The 18,687-nt window shown below is 31.3% G+C and overlaps 1 protein-coding gene across 3 annotated transcripts in view; it reads left to right on the forward strand.

The window, feature by feature from the left end:
* The window catches only part of shd (shade), a 67,156-nt gene that overhangs the window by 44,358 nt on the left and 4,111 nt on the right, over positions 1–18,687 (forward strand). For 2 of the 3 annotated variants that reach the window (XM_065504514.1, XM_065504512.1), the window contains exons 2-6: positions 16,078–16,397; positions 16,476–16,674; positions 16,745–17,140; positions 17,219–17,387; positions 17,463–17,702. In XM_065504514.1, the coding sequence (XP_065360586.1) occupies positions 16,085–16,397; positions 16,476–16,674; positions 16,745–17,140; positions 17,219–17,387; positions 17,463–17,702 (1,317 nt within the window). In that variant the 5' untranslated portion in view covers positions 16,078–16,084. Of the gene's footprint in view, positions 1–6,978; positions 7,477–16,077; positions 16,398–16,475; positions 16,675–16,744; positions 17,141–17,218; positions 17,388–17,462; positions 17,703–18,687 lie in introns of those variants that run through there. The other variant, XM_065504513.1, reaches the window with a different exon arrangement.

An 18,687-nucleotide genomic window follows, 5' to 3' on the forward strand; every position in this document is an offset into this window, starting at 1 on the left:
CTGGCCGATTGGACATTGGATGAACATTTTTAAGAACAGGACATTTGCCTACGAACTACCAAAAAGGGGAGATTCGTAAGTATTCGTCAGAAGGATACAGCGTACTTCCTCATTAATCTCCCTAAAATAGACTGTGCCAGAACTAGATGTTAAATAAAACGATTCCTGTCGGATCTGTGCCGACGATACCGATTAGAAAAACGTTAAATACTTCCAATTCAGAATGGCAGTAGTCCTACGAACTAAGTGGAGGCGATCGATACCTTTTCTGTTCTTTTCCCTTGTTAAATGCATGCTAGCTGTACAGCAGAAACTAAATGAGACTGAACAAAACAGGTGAACTAATGAACCTTCCTGTGCTACAACGTGGTCGACCTGGCTTATATATGATGCCAGCAAGACAAATCTACTTATAATCTTGGATGAATCTACTCCTTCATCAGGGTACCTGGTTGGTTTAACTCGGAAACAACAGAAGTACTATGAATACTCAGCTTTTTAGCCCTTGGGTATCACAATGGGATCAGTTTTGAATGGACTCAAGTGAGCTGTCCATGGAACCTAACCTACGAACTACCAAAAAGGGGAGATGATATTTATTCGCCAGAAGGAGAACCAGCCAAAGAATATTACACCTGAATGCAGAGCGTACTTCTTTATTATACCCTTCACCTTCGTGACCGTCGACCCTATAAAGTATATATATTCTGGATCCTAATAAATAGAGGAGTCGATTAAGCCATGTCCGTCTGTCCGTCTGTCTGTTGAAATCAATTTTCTGAAGACCCCAAATATCTTTGGGATCCAAATCTTCAATAATTCTGTCTGACATGCTTTCGAAAAGTTTGCTATTTAAAATCAGCAAAATCGGTTCACAAATGGCTGAGATATGAGGAAAAAACCAGGACAACCTCAATTTTTTACCTATATCTGGATTACTAAATCATTAATATAGACAATATGGATATCTTATGATAGACATTTCAAAGACCTTTGCAACGACGTATATAATAAGACCATACAATGGGTGAAAATCGGAAAAAATATTTTTTAACACGAATTTTTTTTTTTCACCAAAAAAAATTTAAAAAACAAAAAAAAATAATTTAAATTTAAAAAATTTTAAAATAACAATTCAAAAAAACATATTTAACAAAAAATTAAAAAAATAAATTTTGTTTACCTAAAAATATTTAAAATTTGAATTTGAAGTATAATTTGGTGAAGGGTATATAAGAATCGGCACAGCAGAATATAGCTCTCTTACTTGTTACTATGAGTAAAATAGACTGCGCCAGAACTAGATGTTAAATAAAACGATTTATGTAAGACCTTTCCCGCATTGTCATTGATATTCAATGGAAAATTTATTTAAATTTATAACGACCTCCAGGACATTTAATTAGAACTTAGATTTTATTGTTTTAATTTACTCAAAATACATATTAGTAATAGTTTACGCTTTAAAACAAATTCTTTTTTTTTAAAAAAAAAAATCCCCCAACCACATTATGCTAAAAATAAAATAAGCAAAAATTTCATGCTTCCTAAATATATATTTGGAGGCCATTCAGATAAACTGAAACCTAAATATTGTTCTTAAATATATTTCATCTTAATCAACCATCATTATTTATTAACCAGTTTTTTTTTAATTATTTGGATAATAGTACAGCTAAAATATATTTAAATAGTGCTAAAATAAGAAACAAAAAACAAATAAATATAATCGGATTTAATATACATATTATTTGTTGTGCAAAAATCCAAATTAAAATCTATAATCTACAAAAAACTTGAAATTAAGAAAGTCATTATCATCATTTCTGCCGCTAACACCGCGCGCCAACCAGCCAGCCAACAAAACAAACAAACAAGAAAATTTAATAAATTTTAAAATAATATTAAACATGTTTGCCAAAGTTTGCGGTTTTTAGTGTTTTATTTTTATTTTTTATTTAAATAAATAGGTAATAATTATTATGTTTCCTAACCAGATCTCTTCTCATACATTTTGCAAAAGATTTTATATGTAGAAAGAATGTTTGACGGAAGTTTTTTTTTTAATTTAATTTAAACAACGCAGCAGGCAGTTTTAGTTTATATTCCTTTCAAAAATCATAGACAGACGCACCCATACTCGTTTACAATTAATAAACACTCTTACATAAATACATGCATATATTAATATTTGCACGTATAACGGAAGTAGTTTTGCAAACAAATTTATGCCTACCGATTTGCGGATCATATTCTATAAATTATGATCTCGAATTTGCATAAAATACTTAAATTTTGTTTTCACACAAACAAAATACTCAATTTGCCAAAACAGAGAAACAAGTTTTCTTTTTATTTTTAGTTTATCAAACAACAATTAAAAACTAGAATTTAAAGTGTTTTTCTAGATGAATCGGATAATAAAGTTCTATTTTTTACCAAATATCGGCATGTGACCGAGACATTTTATTAGGTGTTGGAAACCAGGAAATAAATAAATACTAATAATAGTTGCAGGGGTCTAAATGTGGACAATATGTATAATTGATAAGGAAACCAACTTATAGAATAACAACATGACAACTATTCTACATCTGCGATCATATTTTATTCAAATCCCCATTGAAAAGATTGTATACCGTATTCAGCTAATCAATGCGAATTATAGCAAAAAGACGAACAAACAAACACCTTGTTGGCACATTGAATCCATTTTACCACTAAAATAGCTTTCAGATCTACTCTCGTTAGTATAACGTTACCGAAATAACTGAAATTGACATTACCGGTACAACACCGTTACCGAAATAATACAGATTAGCCAACATTGGTATGAGCAATAGAAAGATCAATATGAATTGGAACTAATAATTTAACTTCCCGCTCTCCTCTTGACATGATCTTGAGATCAAATAAAGTGTGATCGGTGACGAAACTTTTCGAACTTCTTAAAGCGGTCTATTCAATCTCCATCTTAAACTTTTGAAATTAATTTTAATACGCACTAGTCCAATATTGGCAAAACATTAAAAATTGGACAACAGATAAAGGAATCAAATGTGAAATTTGGAACTAATAATTGAACTTCCCGCTCACCTCTTGACATGATCTTGAGATCAAATAAAGTGTGATCGTAGAGGAAGCTTTTCCAACTTCTTAAAGCGGTCTATTCAATCTCCATCTTAAACTTTTGAAATTAATTTTAATACGCACTAGTCCAATATTGGCAAAACGTTAAAAATTGGACAACAGATAATGGAATCAAATGTGAAATTTAAATGGCCAAAACATCTTATATAAAATATAAGAATATGTTAAGTAGTCGCGAAATGAACAGGCAACATCACCTCCCTATGGTAAAATGCTACAACTGATCAATTATGCTATTTTCTATGGATTCTTAAAACTGATCATATGAATAAACTTTAAACTTTCGAAATGTGGTCATACCATAGGCTTCTTCGTCTCAGTCTCATGGACAGAAATTGTAAAGGGTCTTTCATTAAGCGCTTCCTATCTTTAAATTTAAATAAAACAAAGTGTGTGCGAGAAATCAACGACTTTTTTATTCGTTTGAAAGGCTTATCGATGCCATTATGTATGGAATATTGTGCAAATGTCTGCCGTGTGCAAATGTCTGCCGTGGCTTCGCTGGGTGGCACTCATCCGAAATGTCCAATTTTCCATGACTGTGGCGAATAAATCAATCTGAATTTGACGGATGGAATGGACTGAGGGCCGCTGTGGTTTGTTGCTTATTCGCATAGAGCTGCGGCTTAAGAAAACCCCATAAGAAAAAGTCTAACGAGGTCAAATCGCACGATCTCGTTTGCCAGTTCAAATCACCTTCACGTGAGATTACCATATCCTCAAATCGGTCGTGCTGAAACCACATGTCATTTGTGCCCATATCATTAAATTCAGTTCAAAATAAGTTTTTGACTATTGGCCAACATCACACAGTGGGGAAGAAATGAATATAACTCGAAAATTATAAAAGATAAATATCACACGCAAGACCTAGACCGAGCGCTTTCTAAAAATATAAAAATCTTGGCAATCGGATGGGAAACAAAAAAAAGGTACGTGTTTAAAAATTTTACATGTTGAAGGTACCCTACTTTGAGCACCCATAGTGCCGCCCCTGAAGCATTTGTAGGGCCCATTTAAATAAACTAAACTGGAATACACTCATGGCAATTTTTATACTGATCGGACTACCCGTTTAAAAATCCTAGATTTATTTCCAAAAAATGATGATTCTACCCCACTGTGCATCGTTATCAAAGAAATATGCACCGATGAGTGACTTTTTAGAGAATTGGTATTGTCCTAAATTCGACAACTTTGTTTGTTGACTTAACCATTCATCCAGAAATGGGTCGCACCGTAAAATGGACGAAGCGTGCCCAACGTTACCGGACAGAACACCTATTTTGATAAAACCATTTTATCATTTGCTAATACTAATAATAGTTTTATCAGTTGAACGCTATATCCGTTCAAGATGATTTGGTAAAACAAATGGAATAAATGACAGCCATGCTATCAACTGTCAAAGTTCGGAAGTCCCTATTGGATGAGCCTTTACCAAATTTATATGCCAATTGACTTATCTATTGTTCAGTTAGATTAGTATCAGTATTATATACAAATTTGGTTTTGTTTATTCCTAAACAATAAAAGAAAGAGGGAGGGAGAATCCATATGAAAACGGACAGAAAACTGCTATTTTCGGATTTGACATATTCTATTTTAATGAAATTTACCACAAATATTATGGTTCCAAAGGGTTCATCAAATCATTGACTTTTTCTTCGGAAACTCCTTTCATTTAAAAAATATCGCGATTTGAAAATTGAAAAATTTGTCTAAAATTATCTACACATAATTTGAAACTACTCAAAGTCCAACATAATTCTTGATTCCATTTTAAAGGCAAAGATATTGTCCTTAAAATGGTGTGAATAAAATAGTTTACTTCCAAAAGGTTAAAGGTCAATATTCGGATTATATATTTCAATGTAAAAAATATCAAAGATATAATCAGAATATTGACCTTTAATCTTTTGGAAGTAAACTATTTTATTCATACCATTTTAAGGACAATATTTTTGGCTTTAAAATGGAGTCAAAAATTATGATGGTCTTTGAGTAGTTTCAAAGTTAATGGGTATATAATTATCGACAATTTTAAAAAATTTTCAATTTTTAAATCGCAATATATTTATATCGGAATGAGTTTTCATTGAAAAAGTCACTGGTATGAGGAACATAGTGGATATATTGTATGTGGTAAATTTCATTAAATTCGAAGATGGTTGTTATTGTTGTAGCAGCAGTGTTTGTTAAGTTGACAGCTCTTGGCCAACTGAACTCGGATCATTCCGGTGTGTAGAACCGGCTAGCGTGGGAATGATGGGAGATGGTAAATCCGTCTGCTGTCCGCTTTCACATGGATCCTCCCAGGAGTTTTATTTATTTTTGTTTATCCCTTAAAACTACGTTTAGAGTTGGTAAAAAGCCGATCTAGTGTAGAATGGAATGTAGGAAAATAATGAAATCAAAACTCTAATATTTTGCGTAAGCCTTATTATTTCTCATAGAGTTTATCGCAAAACTTGCATTTCTAGTTTTCCTAAAAAATGTGGGAAGGGTTTCCTGATAGGCTGGCCTAAGCAACTAGATGTAACAAAATATCAGACTTATGCTAGAAGTCTTAACCTTTATATATTCTGTTCTCTGCCAGATTTCCTAAGATGAGAACTCTTGGCTGTTGTATATTTATATCAGGCAAATATTGAAAATTCTAGCCCAAATACCTATTGACCTAAATTTCTGGAAATAGTTTAAGTTAAAAGTAAATACTTTATCTACAAATCAATAAATAGTTTTAAATACTTTCTTTAAAATATACAATACATCATATTCTAAATTAACAACAACATACATACATAAGTATATAAATAAATAATGGAAACGTTTTTAGGTTTTTAAAATTTTTCCAATTATTATATTGAAAGTTGACACAACGTGTTCACAAGTTTCTGACCTACCCTAATATAAATTATTTTGTTTGCATGCTTGGCAAAAATAAATATTTATAAATACAATTATTAACATCTCTTAAATAAACATGAGAGAGATCTCTAGTTTCGAGAGTAGACAGATCAGGAAATTGAATTTTCCAGTACTGTTTTCAGTACTTTTTGACTTTTAACAATTATAAATGCTATAATTTGGTTGTGACGAATCTTATATGCCCTTCATCTTAGTAAACTTTAAAAGAAAAATTTATATTTCTGAATCAGAAATTATAATTATGAGTAGCCAGCCATTAAAGGTATGTGATTTTGATATGACAAAACTTCTGAGAAAATTGGAGCCGTAATAGATTTCTTTCTATTTGAGGGAATTAAAACTTCAGTTTGTTTATAAACTTTCTCTCATTCAAGAACAAAAAAAAAATGTGTCAGTAATGATGACTTGGCAGTAATTTTAATTTACTCTATTAGGGGTAACAGATAACGGTTATCGATAATAGTATTTGAAATTTAACGCTACATTAGTAAAGTACTTAGTCCAATAAACAAATACAGACAATTACAATATTATGGCAACTCCATTTGTATTTTTTACACTGATTGTGACTTTTTTTCGATTTTATTTTATTTTTGTCTTTATTGTTGTTCTTGTTGTTGTATAAATTGTTATCTGTTTCATACTTAATTCAATAAATTTTCTGTATTTGCAAATACAATTTTGTAGATTTCATTATTGTTGGACATATGGTTATTGTTGTAGTTGTTGCTAGTGTTGGTGATCAGAATTTTTATAAAAAAAAAATACAATATACTGACTACTTGCACTTGAACTATGTAATAATTTCATACAACAGCAACAACAACAACAACGAAATTGAATTCATTCTGAATTAAAATTTTATTCATTTCAAAGTCATCATTACACGAGGAACACAAAATAAATAAACAATAAATATTGTTGAAATGCAAAATTAAAAATAATAATTTTCCGTAATACGCAATTGAAGAATTTAATAATTAAACAAATAAAACAAATTTCAAACCATTTCAAACAAAGGAAACAATTTTTAAATTAGTTTCAAAATCAAATATTTAAGATGTTTTGAAGTTGTAGCTTTAAGAATACCGTTATTTCAATATAAAGAAGTGATCGTGATCTTTCAAACTCTATGGACTCCAATAAAATAGAATTGCTATATATTGTGCACAAATTTGTAACATTTGTAATATGTTCAAATTAAACAAAGTGTTAATTAAATAAATGTTTAGTAATTCAATAAATCCATCTGGTTATTTCAAATATTGCTTGATCTAAAAAATGTTTGCTCTTTTGTGCGTTAAACATGTTTGTTAATTTTTTGAATAAATTAAAATAGTTAAACATTGTAAAGCTTTTTTTTTAAATTTCAAATGCATAAAAATTCAATGGCAGGTAAATATTTAAAAGTGATATTTAATTAATAAACATTCGTTCAAACAAACCTAATTGTATTTAGTCACACTTGTCGTTTTTCTGATAGATAATAGATCTATATGATTTTTAATGTACTCTATGCAATGACTTCGTTACACTCAGAAAAAAGTGTTAGTAGATCAGATAATCAATTTGGCTAAGCTATCATTATACCTAAAATACTCTTTCAGTTTGACTGTCGTTAGCGAAAGATCAGACAAATCAACAAGTAAGAGAGCTATATTCGAATCTTATATACCCTTCACCAAATTATACTTCAAAATACAAATTTTAAATAATTTTAGGTAAACAAAATTATTTTTTTTTTTCCAATTATTTTAAATTTTTTTTTTAAATTTTAAAAAAAGTTTTTTGGTTTTTGAAAATTTTTTTTGGTGAAAAAAAAAATTCGGGTTAAAAATTATTTTTTTCCGATTTTGACCCATTGTAGGTCCAACTTAATATGTATGGTCTTATATACATTGCAAAGGTCTTTGAAATATCTATCACTAGATATCCATATTGTCTATATTAATGACTTAGTAATCCAGGTAAAAAATCGAGGTTGTCCTGTTATTTTCCTCATATCTCAGCCATTTGTGGACCGATTTTGCTGATTTTAAATAGGAAACTTTTCGAAAGCATGTCTGACAGAATTATTGAAGATTTGGATGCCGAAGATATCTGAGGTCTTCAGAAAATTGGTTTCAACAGACAGACAGACGGACGGACATGGCTTAATCGACTCCGCTATCTATAAGGATCCAGAATTGTGGAAATTACAAACGGAATGAATGACAAACTTATATATACCCTTCTCACGAAGGTGAAGGGTATAAAAACCAGGGCAATAATAAGACAGACTCTTTACTGCTGGACTTTCTGCGTAATTATACCCAGCAGTTATAGGGTTATGTTCCGAACTGGTGATTTTACCTATAATTTAGGATGACTACTTGTTACTTAACTAGCTATGATAAAAAGCTCCACGTGCATGTCCCAAATAGAAGGTCAATTGACCCTTTTGGATTACAAAGTTGTCAACGCATTGGATTCCCATACTGGTTACATACTGGCTACTTGATCAGCTACATAACTAGTTATTTTAACCTTTACGGGTGCTAGTTAACATCAAATATTCATCTCATAAACAGTCCAAAAACCGATTGCTTGTTAACAAATCTTCATCCGACAACTCTCCAATAGAATATAACTACTTCCTATAGTGTAGAACAAAATATTCGTTTAAAGTGACCATAATCTAGGTTACTTAGATAAACTAAAGTGATAATTGACTTCACGCTAGGTTGCGTGGTATGTCAGTAAATATATTTAAGCAAAAAGAAAATAGGAAGTTTCTTGAAATATATTGTTGGTTACGCCTGACAACCAACATTTTCTAGTATTAAGCAGGCTGTCGCTCTGTTGGACGGCCTTTGGGAAGGAGCTAGACTGGAAGTGGTCTCTGTTAACGAGATACCAGACCGGCATATGTCCACGGGCAGTATAAACCGGAGGATATACTGGAACTCCTTCGTATAGGCAATACTAATATCCCGACTAGGGTATTCAATTAATCGGGTTTCTGGATTAATCGGTTAATCGAGTAAATAATTAATCGGGGTTTAGATTTAATCGGTTAATATTAAATTATTCGATTAACCGAATAATTTCTATTTTAATTTTAAATTGAAAAGAAAAACACGAATAAAAAGAACAAAATCATAAAAAACAAACAAAACATAATAATTCAACAAAACAATAAATAAAAATATACACATGTGAGTTCTTTTTTTAGATTTTAAGGAGATCTTCTAAAATAATCTTTTAAAAAAAGAATGTAATTTAAATGCTTCAATTTTAAATGATTTTTTTTTAGTTTTAATTAAACTTGACTTGTAAAAACTATCTCACTGATTGTAGAAATAAGGCACGATAAAAAGTATCCAATTTCTCAGTTATTTTTTTAGTTTTTTCTAAGCATATTTTTTTAGATTTTGAATACTTTAATAGTATCGTTATGTTCTGATTAAAGACTCATTTCAGTAATGTCTTTAGTTTCGTCTATTACCATGTCGTCCTTCAACTCATTATCACAATAATATTCTAGAAAAAATGTCATTTCCAAATTTCTTAGTTTCAGTTTTCGTACTATACTTCAAATAACTATTGCTAGAAGGGAATGTTCACGAGTTAAGAAATTAAATTTTAAAAAATAATTCTGTATAAAGTGCAAAAAAGAGACATTTCGGTTAATCGACACAAATTAATCGGTTTATTAGTTATTTGAAAATTGTCAATTTTAAATTATTCGAACAGTTAACCGACAAAAATTAATCGGTTAAACGATTAACAGTTAATCGATTGAATACCCTAATCCCGACACATGATTGGATGGTTGCCAGGGTCTCCGAATCCGAAGGATCACGGTCATCATGAACCAGAAATCTCTAGCGCCTCTTCGGGAAAGTCGAGGAAAGATAAGGATAAACCTGTTCTGGATGACAATAAACCTATCCCCTACTAGTTCTATTGTTCAAGAGTACACCCACTTCAACTGTGAGTTGGAGGGTAACATTGCGGAATTTTCCGTTGAGACTTTTGAAGTCTTATTTCTAATAAACGAGGATAACCTGAAATGGACCCTTTGTAGGATTAACCGATATAAATCTCTGATCTGCAACGGAATGAGGATCTAATTATAACATGGTTGACTCGTATATATTCGGCCTGTTTAGCAGATATACTGTAGCCTTCATCCCTAAGGGAGGGTAGGCTTCTCATACTAGACCTAATGACTTTAGGCCTATTAGTCTATCGTTCTTCCTCAGAAGCCTTTATCAGTATAAACAGATTGAGGTCATGCAAATGAATAGAAAGTAAACAGTTATAGAACAGATAATAAATAAGTTATTATACGACTACTTCAAAGTAATATAGACGGTTACTTATTGAGTAATTGCAAGTCATCGCTGAATCAATATCGCTCCAGATTTGATATAAGATAATATACTAAGAGCTTTACAATATTTGACTCATTATGTTGCCAATATTGTCATTTAGGAGTTGATTGACAACTACTTAGATAGGCAACTGAGAGACAAAAACCTAAATCCCATATGCATAAACAGTTTATAAATTTATCAAAGGTTTATCAAACAAAATTTCCATACAACATTTGTTTTATAAACCTTTGATAAATTTATAAACTGTTTATGCATATGGGGGTAAGTCTGTTGTATAACTCATATGTGTGAAAAAGGGTAACCCAGCAGTTAAGCAAGTAGTCAATGTAACCATTACAGACAGTAATTGTCACTAATGTGTGACCACTTGGCTGACTCCAGTTTATATAGTTTGTTCATTTGACACGTATGTACTCTTTGTAGTGAGAGCGAAGTCAATTGGTTTCTTTTTACATCCCAGGTAATCTAGCGCGAAGACAATTGTCACTTAAGTGTCTCTAAGTAATGTAGAGTGTAGTCACTTTAAACGTTTATTTTATATTGCACTTTTTGTGAGTAATTGGTGAAAACTATACTAGCGTGAAATCAATTGTCTATTTAGTGTCTCTTAGTAACCTGGAGTGTAGCCACTTTTAACGTTTATCTTGTACTGCTCTTTAGAAAGTAGTTATTTTACCAAAAATGAGAAATCTATTGGAGAGTTGTGGCAGGTGGATTGTCTATGAGATGTCTTTTCAACTGACTATTTGAGGTGAATTAGCACTCGTAAATAATTACATAGTTATGTATCTGATAAAGTAACCAGTTACCTCTAGGTAACCGGTATGAAAATCCATTGCGTTGACTACTTTGAACCAGCTATCAGACAGTCTCATTGTAATCAAAATGGGTTAATTGACCCAGTGCTCTCGTGAACAGTTTGGTCTACTGGGCTATAAAATAAACAATTCAAATAAATTTAGTTTGACGCAGTCCAAAGACATATTCAAAGGTACTCTTTTAAACATATCTAAGAATTTAAATAATTTCACTTTAATTTCAGAAAATATTCCGACTTTACCAATTAACGTTTGATATATATTTTATAAGCTCTTCTGTAATTGTTGCATTAGTTTTAGAATTTATAAGCATTTATTTTTATTCACTGTGCACTGATTGCCCTTTGAATTAACTTAGTCTATTCCTAAAATTTCTATTTTAATCCGTGCTTAAAATTAATTCCAGTCTAAGTTCATGTGTAAGCAATTTTATAATTACTTATTCATTGAATAATTTAAGATTGTTGCAAATAGTTTAAGATTTATATAATTGCAGTATTAATTTGTATAGTAAATAAATTATTACTACTCATTAGCAATAAATTTAATATTGATAAGATGAAACAATTTAAATTTTATTACTAATTAATAAATTTAGTCTACGTTAGTTAGATGATTATTAAAATTAACTTGAAAAAATACGTACCCTGATTTGAAGCGCTTAGTATTACAGGTATGACTTTGGTGAATTTTTGAAAGCTCTTTTCAAACTTTTCCTCCTGTGTACAATACGCCGCCCTGAATTGATAGATAACACAAAACTGCAACGCTTAGAGGTACCAATAACCAAACAAATATTTAAATACCGGTTAGACAGTTGCCAGACAGTTAGAGTTTTTGTTAGTCTAGCGTATTTTTTGTCTGATTGTTTGTTTCGAAAATACAAACATAAACAAAAAAACACAAGCTGCAAATTTAAATTTCCACCAGTTATTTGATTAACACTTCATAGACCCCAACAAAATGATTGCAACAGCTTTTGCATCCACATATGGACAACAGTGTTTTGGAACACAAATATTAGAATAAATAAATATTTGAAGGAGATAATTATAAATAAATTTCAATGTAGTAAGTAATATTAAAGGTATTTATAGACGGCAATACTGAGTATTAATATTTGTCAAAAACTCAAGTATCATAATACAATTTCATCGTCTAAACAAAATTTGTATTAGATTTTAAAAAAATACAAATGATTTTTTTGATTTACGGTCGGTATTCAAAATTTGTTTAAATCAATTCAAAAACTTTTTATTTCCATATGTATCGGTTATGTATTTTTAAATACAAATAAGACAAATAAAAATGTCAAGAAAATATAAAATAAAAATAAATTCTTCAGAAATATATCAATCAACAAAGAAATAAAATATTTGTAATATTATCGTGTAAACAATAAATATTTTTTCGAAACGATTTCTTGACATGCCGAATGATTTCAATAATATTTTAAATTTTGAAAAGTGTTAATACTCAGTATTGCCATCTGTAAATACCTTAATTACCTTTAGTTATCTAGCTAAAATGTAGTAAGTATCGCCTGTCAATTAAATTGTTTTATTTCAATAGTTTGATGATTAGATAGTGTAAGTTAATGATTGAATTCAATCGAATTTTTCCAAAAACCTGTAATATTTTTAAATAAGACTAGAAATATACAATTTTTTGAAAATTCCGATGTTTGTCCATTCTTATAATATAATAGTGGTTTTTAACCAGGTAATTGGTGACAATTCACAAGAATTAAGTTAAATCTGAACAAAATAATTATTTCGTTTCGAAATTTTTCAAATCAGAATGTACCGATTAAACAATTTTAAACCACTATTCTTCCCATTAGTTTCTCTATATAGTAATATCCTAACAAAGTGCATGTTCGCCAACTTTAAACACTAATAACAGAGAAACTCTCAACAGAAAGTATTTGTGGAATATTTTCCCCAGCTAGATCCTTTCGTTTGGCAGACAGGCGGTCAGACTGAAAGATATATCTAGATCGTCTTAGAAATTCATAAATATATATATTTTTGTGGATTTGCGATGAATATTTCGATATGTTACAAACGAAATGACAAAAATCATTCATCTTTTTTGAAGGTGGGTATAAAAAAACTATTCTTCGTTCTGCTCCTATTCTATAAATATCACAGAATATACAACATCCATGATGGCAAGATGAATTCCATATACAAGACATAATTGTATTTCGTCATAGGTATATACTACGTCTTTGTGAAATTTAATTCCAAAAATTAAATTGTGCTGCGCATTTTATTGTAATTGAATCATAAGAACCTTTAATACGCATCAGCTTCAAGTTAAAAAACTTCTCATTTAATTTGAGTATATTTAAATTAAAATAATGTCTTCTGCCACGAACACTATTTAATATTTGATTCATTCAAAACTCTATAAAGTATTTTGAATAACAATATTGTTGCAGAAATTATCACTAGTTGCCAGCAAGTCATAAGATGAAAGCCAGTAATTTTAGAACAAGTTGATCCAAATAGATTCATTCATTTTAGTTAATCTAGATCCTGAAATTAATAAGAATCAAAACGTTTAAAGCGATTACAATCAACTAGTGACCCCAGGAAATATTTCTATATTTCGTAAGGACGTTTAAATTATTCGTAATCGCTCACTATTTGTCTATATTGTACTCATACATCCTGCATTTTCTTAGTTGTTCGCCATTTTTAACACTGTTCTACAATCTTCCTCGTATTTCTTCGTATTACGCAGCACACACATTCCCAATTATACCCGGAGGCTGCTAATTTTCAGTTGTTCTACATTTAAGAAGACATGTTCACGATCTTCGTTCATGGTCACTGAACACTTGTGTGAGATAGAGTTCAAATATACATGGTATTATATTTGGAATTAACTTATTAGTCCACCTACTATTAGAAGATGTTATGCACTTCGTTCATAGTTTTCAGAATCTCTCAAACGACTTTTCATGTTGTGAATAACTGTAGCATTCATCGATCATATTCAAACTCTCTCTGATCTGCAGTGACAAATGCTTCATTCGATACATTTTGAATTAATCCTATTGTTATTATACATCTTACAGCTAGTAAAATCTGATTATATAAGACCTATTGAAGCAAATATATATTCCGCTTCTCTGACCTACCATACAGAGGGATGGCTTCATACATTTTTGTGCAAAAATTATAAGGAGTGGTAGAAGAGCATTGAAATTTGACACCGAGAATTATATGGACTAAGTTAAGAAAAAATTTAAATTTTATCAAAATCGTCCACGCCCACTGCCCAAACAATCCATATCAGGGATCGTTGAACCATTGCTGAATACTTCACTAGATTCAATATTATGAGTTAAGGATGACCTATTTTTTTCTGGAGGAATACATTTGGATCTTCTTGTCACAATAGTATTGAGCCGTTATCTAATCATTTGATTTCTTTAATATATATTTGCATATCAATGATGAATGTCCGGATTTTCTAATATTGGATTCATTTGATACATTTTTAATTGAGTCCTAAAAGCATATTCTTTGATTCCAGTATTTTACACATTGCCTTCGAGCTTTTGTAATACTCAGAGCCCCCCGTTCCTCAAATATAGCAAGGCAATGTACCCATATTGTCGGTCACCATACAAGTGATATTTACACATGTCATGTACTCGGGGGCACGAGGATATTCTGAATCTTTTTGATCTCCTATATTGATTCGAGGTAATTAATTGTACCTTAAGAATTTTAAGTATTTTATATAAAATCGTAGCCATGAGTGGCAAAGGTATAAATAAGTTTTTCATTCCGTTTGTAATTTATACATTTTTCATTTGCGACCCCATAAAGTATATATATTCTGGATTATTATAGATAGCGAAGTCGATATAGCCATGTCCGTCTGTATGTTGAAATCAACTTTCCGTAGCCCCTAAATAACTTACATACATGATTCATGCATCAATATGTCGGGAATTCTTCGACAAAATTGGCCCACAATTGGCTGAGATTTAAGGAAAAAACCGGGAAAACCTCGATTTTAGGCTTATTTTTGATCTATATCTGCATTACTAAGTCATTAATGTAGACAATATGGATATCTAATGATAGATATTTGCAACGATGTATATAAAGCTATAGTAAGGATCTACAATGAGTCCAACTAGGGAAAAATATTTTTTAAATCGAATATTTTTTCATCAAACATTTTTTTTGTCATAAATTATTTTTCCAAAAAATTTTTTATTTAAAATTAAAAAAAAAAAATTGGAAAAAACTTTTTTAAAAAAAATTAAAAAACAATTTCGAAAAAAATATTTAAATTTTGTTTACCTAAAAATATTTAAAAAAATTATTTTTAAGTATAATTTGGTGAAGGGTATTTAATATTCGTCACATCCGAATATAGCTCTCTTACTTGTTATTTCTAAATTAGTAATCGCATTAATAACAAATTAATCTAAACAAAATATTTCTCTTAATAACAAATTAAATCCACACAATAAATAGATCCCTCCAATGCACAGTGCACAGTTTAAGAAAACGTATTAATTATTTCTTGATTTCCTTCAGTTATGAAATTCAAATAAGTGCAATTCGTATTTAGTTTAAAACAAGTTATTTCTAAAATTTATTATCTGATATTACAAAAATTGTACATTAATTTAAACCTTGAACTAAAATCACATGAACTAGTTGTTGTGCCAAATAAATGAATGTAACAAATAAATTGTATTTATTCGTATTAAGTATTATTGTAATTTAAATAATATTTATTTCAATTTTTATATTTTATAGATTTTCTATGGTTATGGCTATAGCGTTACTAGTGGCAATTGCCATTCTACTGGTCTTCTATTGTAATTTCGATTTGCGTAAATTTTCGGAAAGTTACATTAAACCGCTGCTAATTAAACCCGATCAGCTGAGTAAGTTTGCCAACGATTCAGAGGCTTCGATAATAACGGACAGTGATTACTATCATGCTCAAGAGATACGGCCCAAACGGGTGTGGGATATACCGGGACCCAGGTCGTTGCCTTTGTTAGGAACAAAATGGATTTTTATGGTGTTTTTTCGTAAATACAAAATGTCTACTTTGCACGAAGTGTATGCGGGTAGGTAAAACACTGAGTTTTGTGGAAAATATTCAAAAATAATAATAATGTTTTGTTTTTTTGTCTGTTCTCTTGCAGATCTTAATCGCAAATATGGCGATATAGTTTTAGAAGTAATGCCTTCTGGCATACCTATAGTGCATTTATTCAACAGATCCGATTTGGAAAAAGTGCTGAAGTATCCCAGCAAGTATCCCTTTAGACCACCCACGGAAATTGTGGTCACCTATAGACGTTCGAAACCCGATCGTTATGCCAGTGTGGGCATAGTAAATGAGTAAGTGTTTGTTGGCCTCTCTTGGTCCGATGCCGAGTGTATGGTTGTATTAAAAATTACTTCTGTTTAGACAGGGTCCTACATGGCAGAAATTACGTTCATCGCTTACCTCCTACATAACATCGCCCAGAATTTTGCAAAACTTTTTGCCAGCCTTAAATTTGGTGTGTGATGATTTCATAGATGTCTTGAAGGCACACCGAGATCCCAACACCTTTGAGGTGCGCAACTTTGAGGATATAGCCAATTTAATGGGCCTAGAGGCTGTCTGCACTCTTATGCTGGGCAGACGTATGGGCTTCCTTACCGCCAATGCTGAGCAACCGGAAAAAATCAAACAACTGGCGGGTGCCGTTAAGCAATTGTTCATATCGCAGCGTGACTCCTATTATGGTTTGGGTCTGTGGAAGTATTTTCCCACCAAAACCTATCGCGAGTTTGCCAAAGCCGAGGACACTATTTACGAGTAAGTTACTAAAGACATTGTTACATTCTTGTACAGCTCTTAAGAAATCTAGAAAGTAACTTCTCAGTTCATGCCTAGTGTGATTTCGGAAATGGTGGATAAAGCGTTGGAAGAGAATAATGCCAATTTCATGCATCACGACGATGAGTTACGCAGTGTCTTCCTGAATATACTGGAGATTAAAGATCTGGATATAAGAGATAAGAAATCGGCGATTATAGATTTTATAGCAGCCGGCATCGAAACGGTGAGTATTTTCATTTATGAAGTGGCCAGTTCAGATAATATTTTTAATTTTCTTTTGTTTGTATATGAATTTCAGCTGGCCAATACTTTACTATTTGTTTTAAGTTCTGTTACTAGTAATCCAGCGGTAATTAGCCGAATTCTAGAGGAGTTCCGAGAATATCGCAGTACTTTAATTTTACAAGACGCTTTTACAAATGCCACATACACAAAAGCCTGTATACAGGAGTCGTATCGCATCAGGCCAACGGCGTTTTGTTTGGCGAGAATATTAGAAGAGGATATGCAACTATCCGGTTATAATTTAAAGGCAGGGGTAAGTAGAGATTTCGTATGAATTCTTTTAGTTTTTAAGTACAAAGATTTTGTAGTTATTATCCAAAAGAAGAAATACCAATTTGAAGATAAATTTCTAAGATAATTGCAAGGAACATTTGAGGAATTATCGTTATTTCATTCGAATAAAAAATATATCTTTTCCTCAATTATTCCAATAATTTTTATTCGAATGATAGTTGTCAACCATTACCCAACTTAAACTAGTTTCTCACTAACAAGATCCTTCATTGATAAATGATACTCATCTTAGCGGGGTGGTAGATCTGCTATAAGGAGTCTTAATCGGGTTTGGCTCTGCACAAGTTTTGTTGCATTCGGGATGGGATGGTTTTGCAGTTTTACAATATATTTCTCACGGACTTTCTTAAACTCTTCCTTTACCAACGGCACTTCCGTGGATGTTTTCATTTCTAATATACCATGGTGCTCCCGTCATGGTCCTATTCCCCATAATTAAATTCCATACGTCCAAATTGGTTTTAAAACGATCGAATACAGGATGAATTTATATTTAAGGCTTTATTTTGATTGATCACTGATTAACCAATGAAAGCTAGAAGCTTTTAGCTTCATGCGAAGTCTCTTGATTTCCATGTGACAGCGCCAAATAAGACGTCTATCTAGATGGATACCAAGGTAGGTGACATAATCAGACTGCGGTTGTTGAGTGTGAATGGTGGGCCATTTCCACTCCTTAGGGCACTGCTATACGTTCAATATATATTGACCGCGTTGTAGTATCGCGATATTTATTGAACGTGTAGCATGCAGTATTGATGGATCAAGATCCAAATCACAGAATAACCTAATTTTGCGTGATCCATTACAATGGATCGCGATCCAAATATCACAATATATATTGAACGTGTAGCAGTACCCTTAGAGCGAACGTAACATACTTACTTTTCAACTCAATTACCGTGTCTCCACACGTACGAATAATTTTCTAGTTGAACAAAAAA

This window comes from Calliphora vicina, chromosome 3, assembly GCF_958450345.1.
Source record: "Calliphora vicina chromosome 3, idCalVici1.1, whole genome shotgun sequence".
In the NCBI taxonomy this organism is placed as follows: Eukaryota; Metazoa; Arthropoda; class Insecta; order Diptera; family Calliphoridae; genus Calliphora; species Calliphora vicina.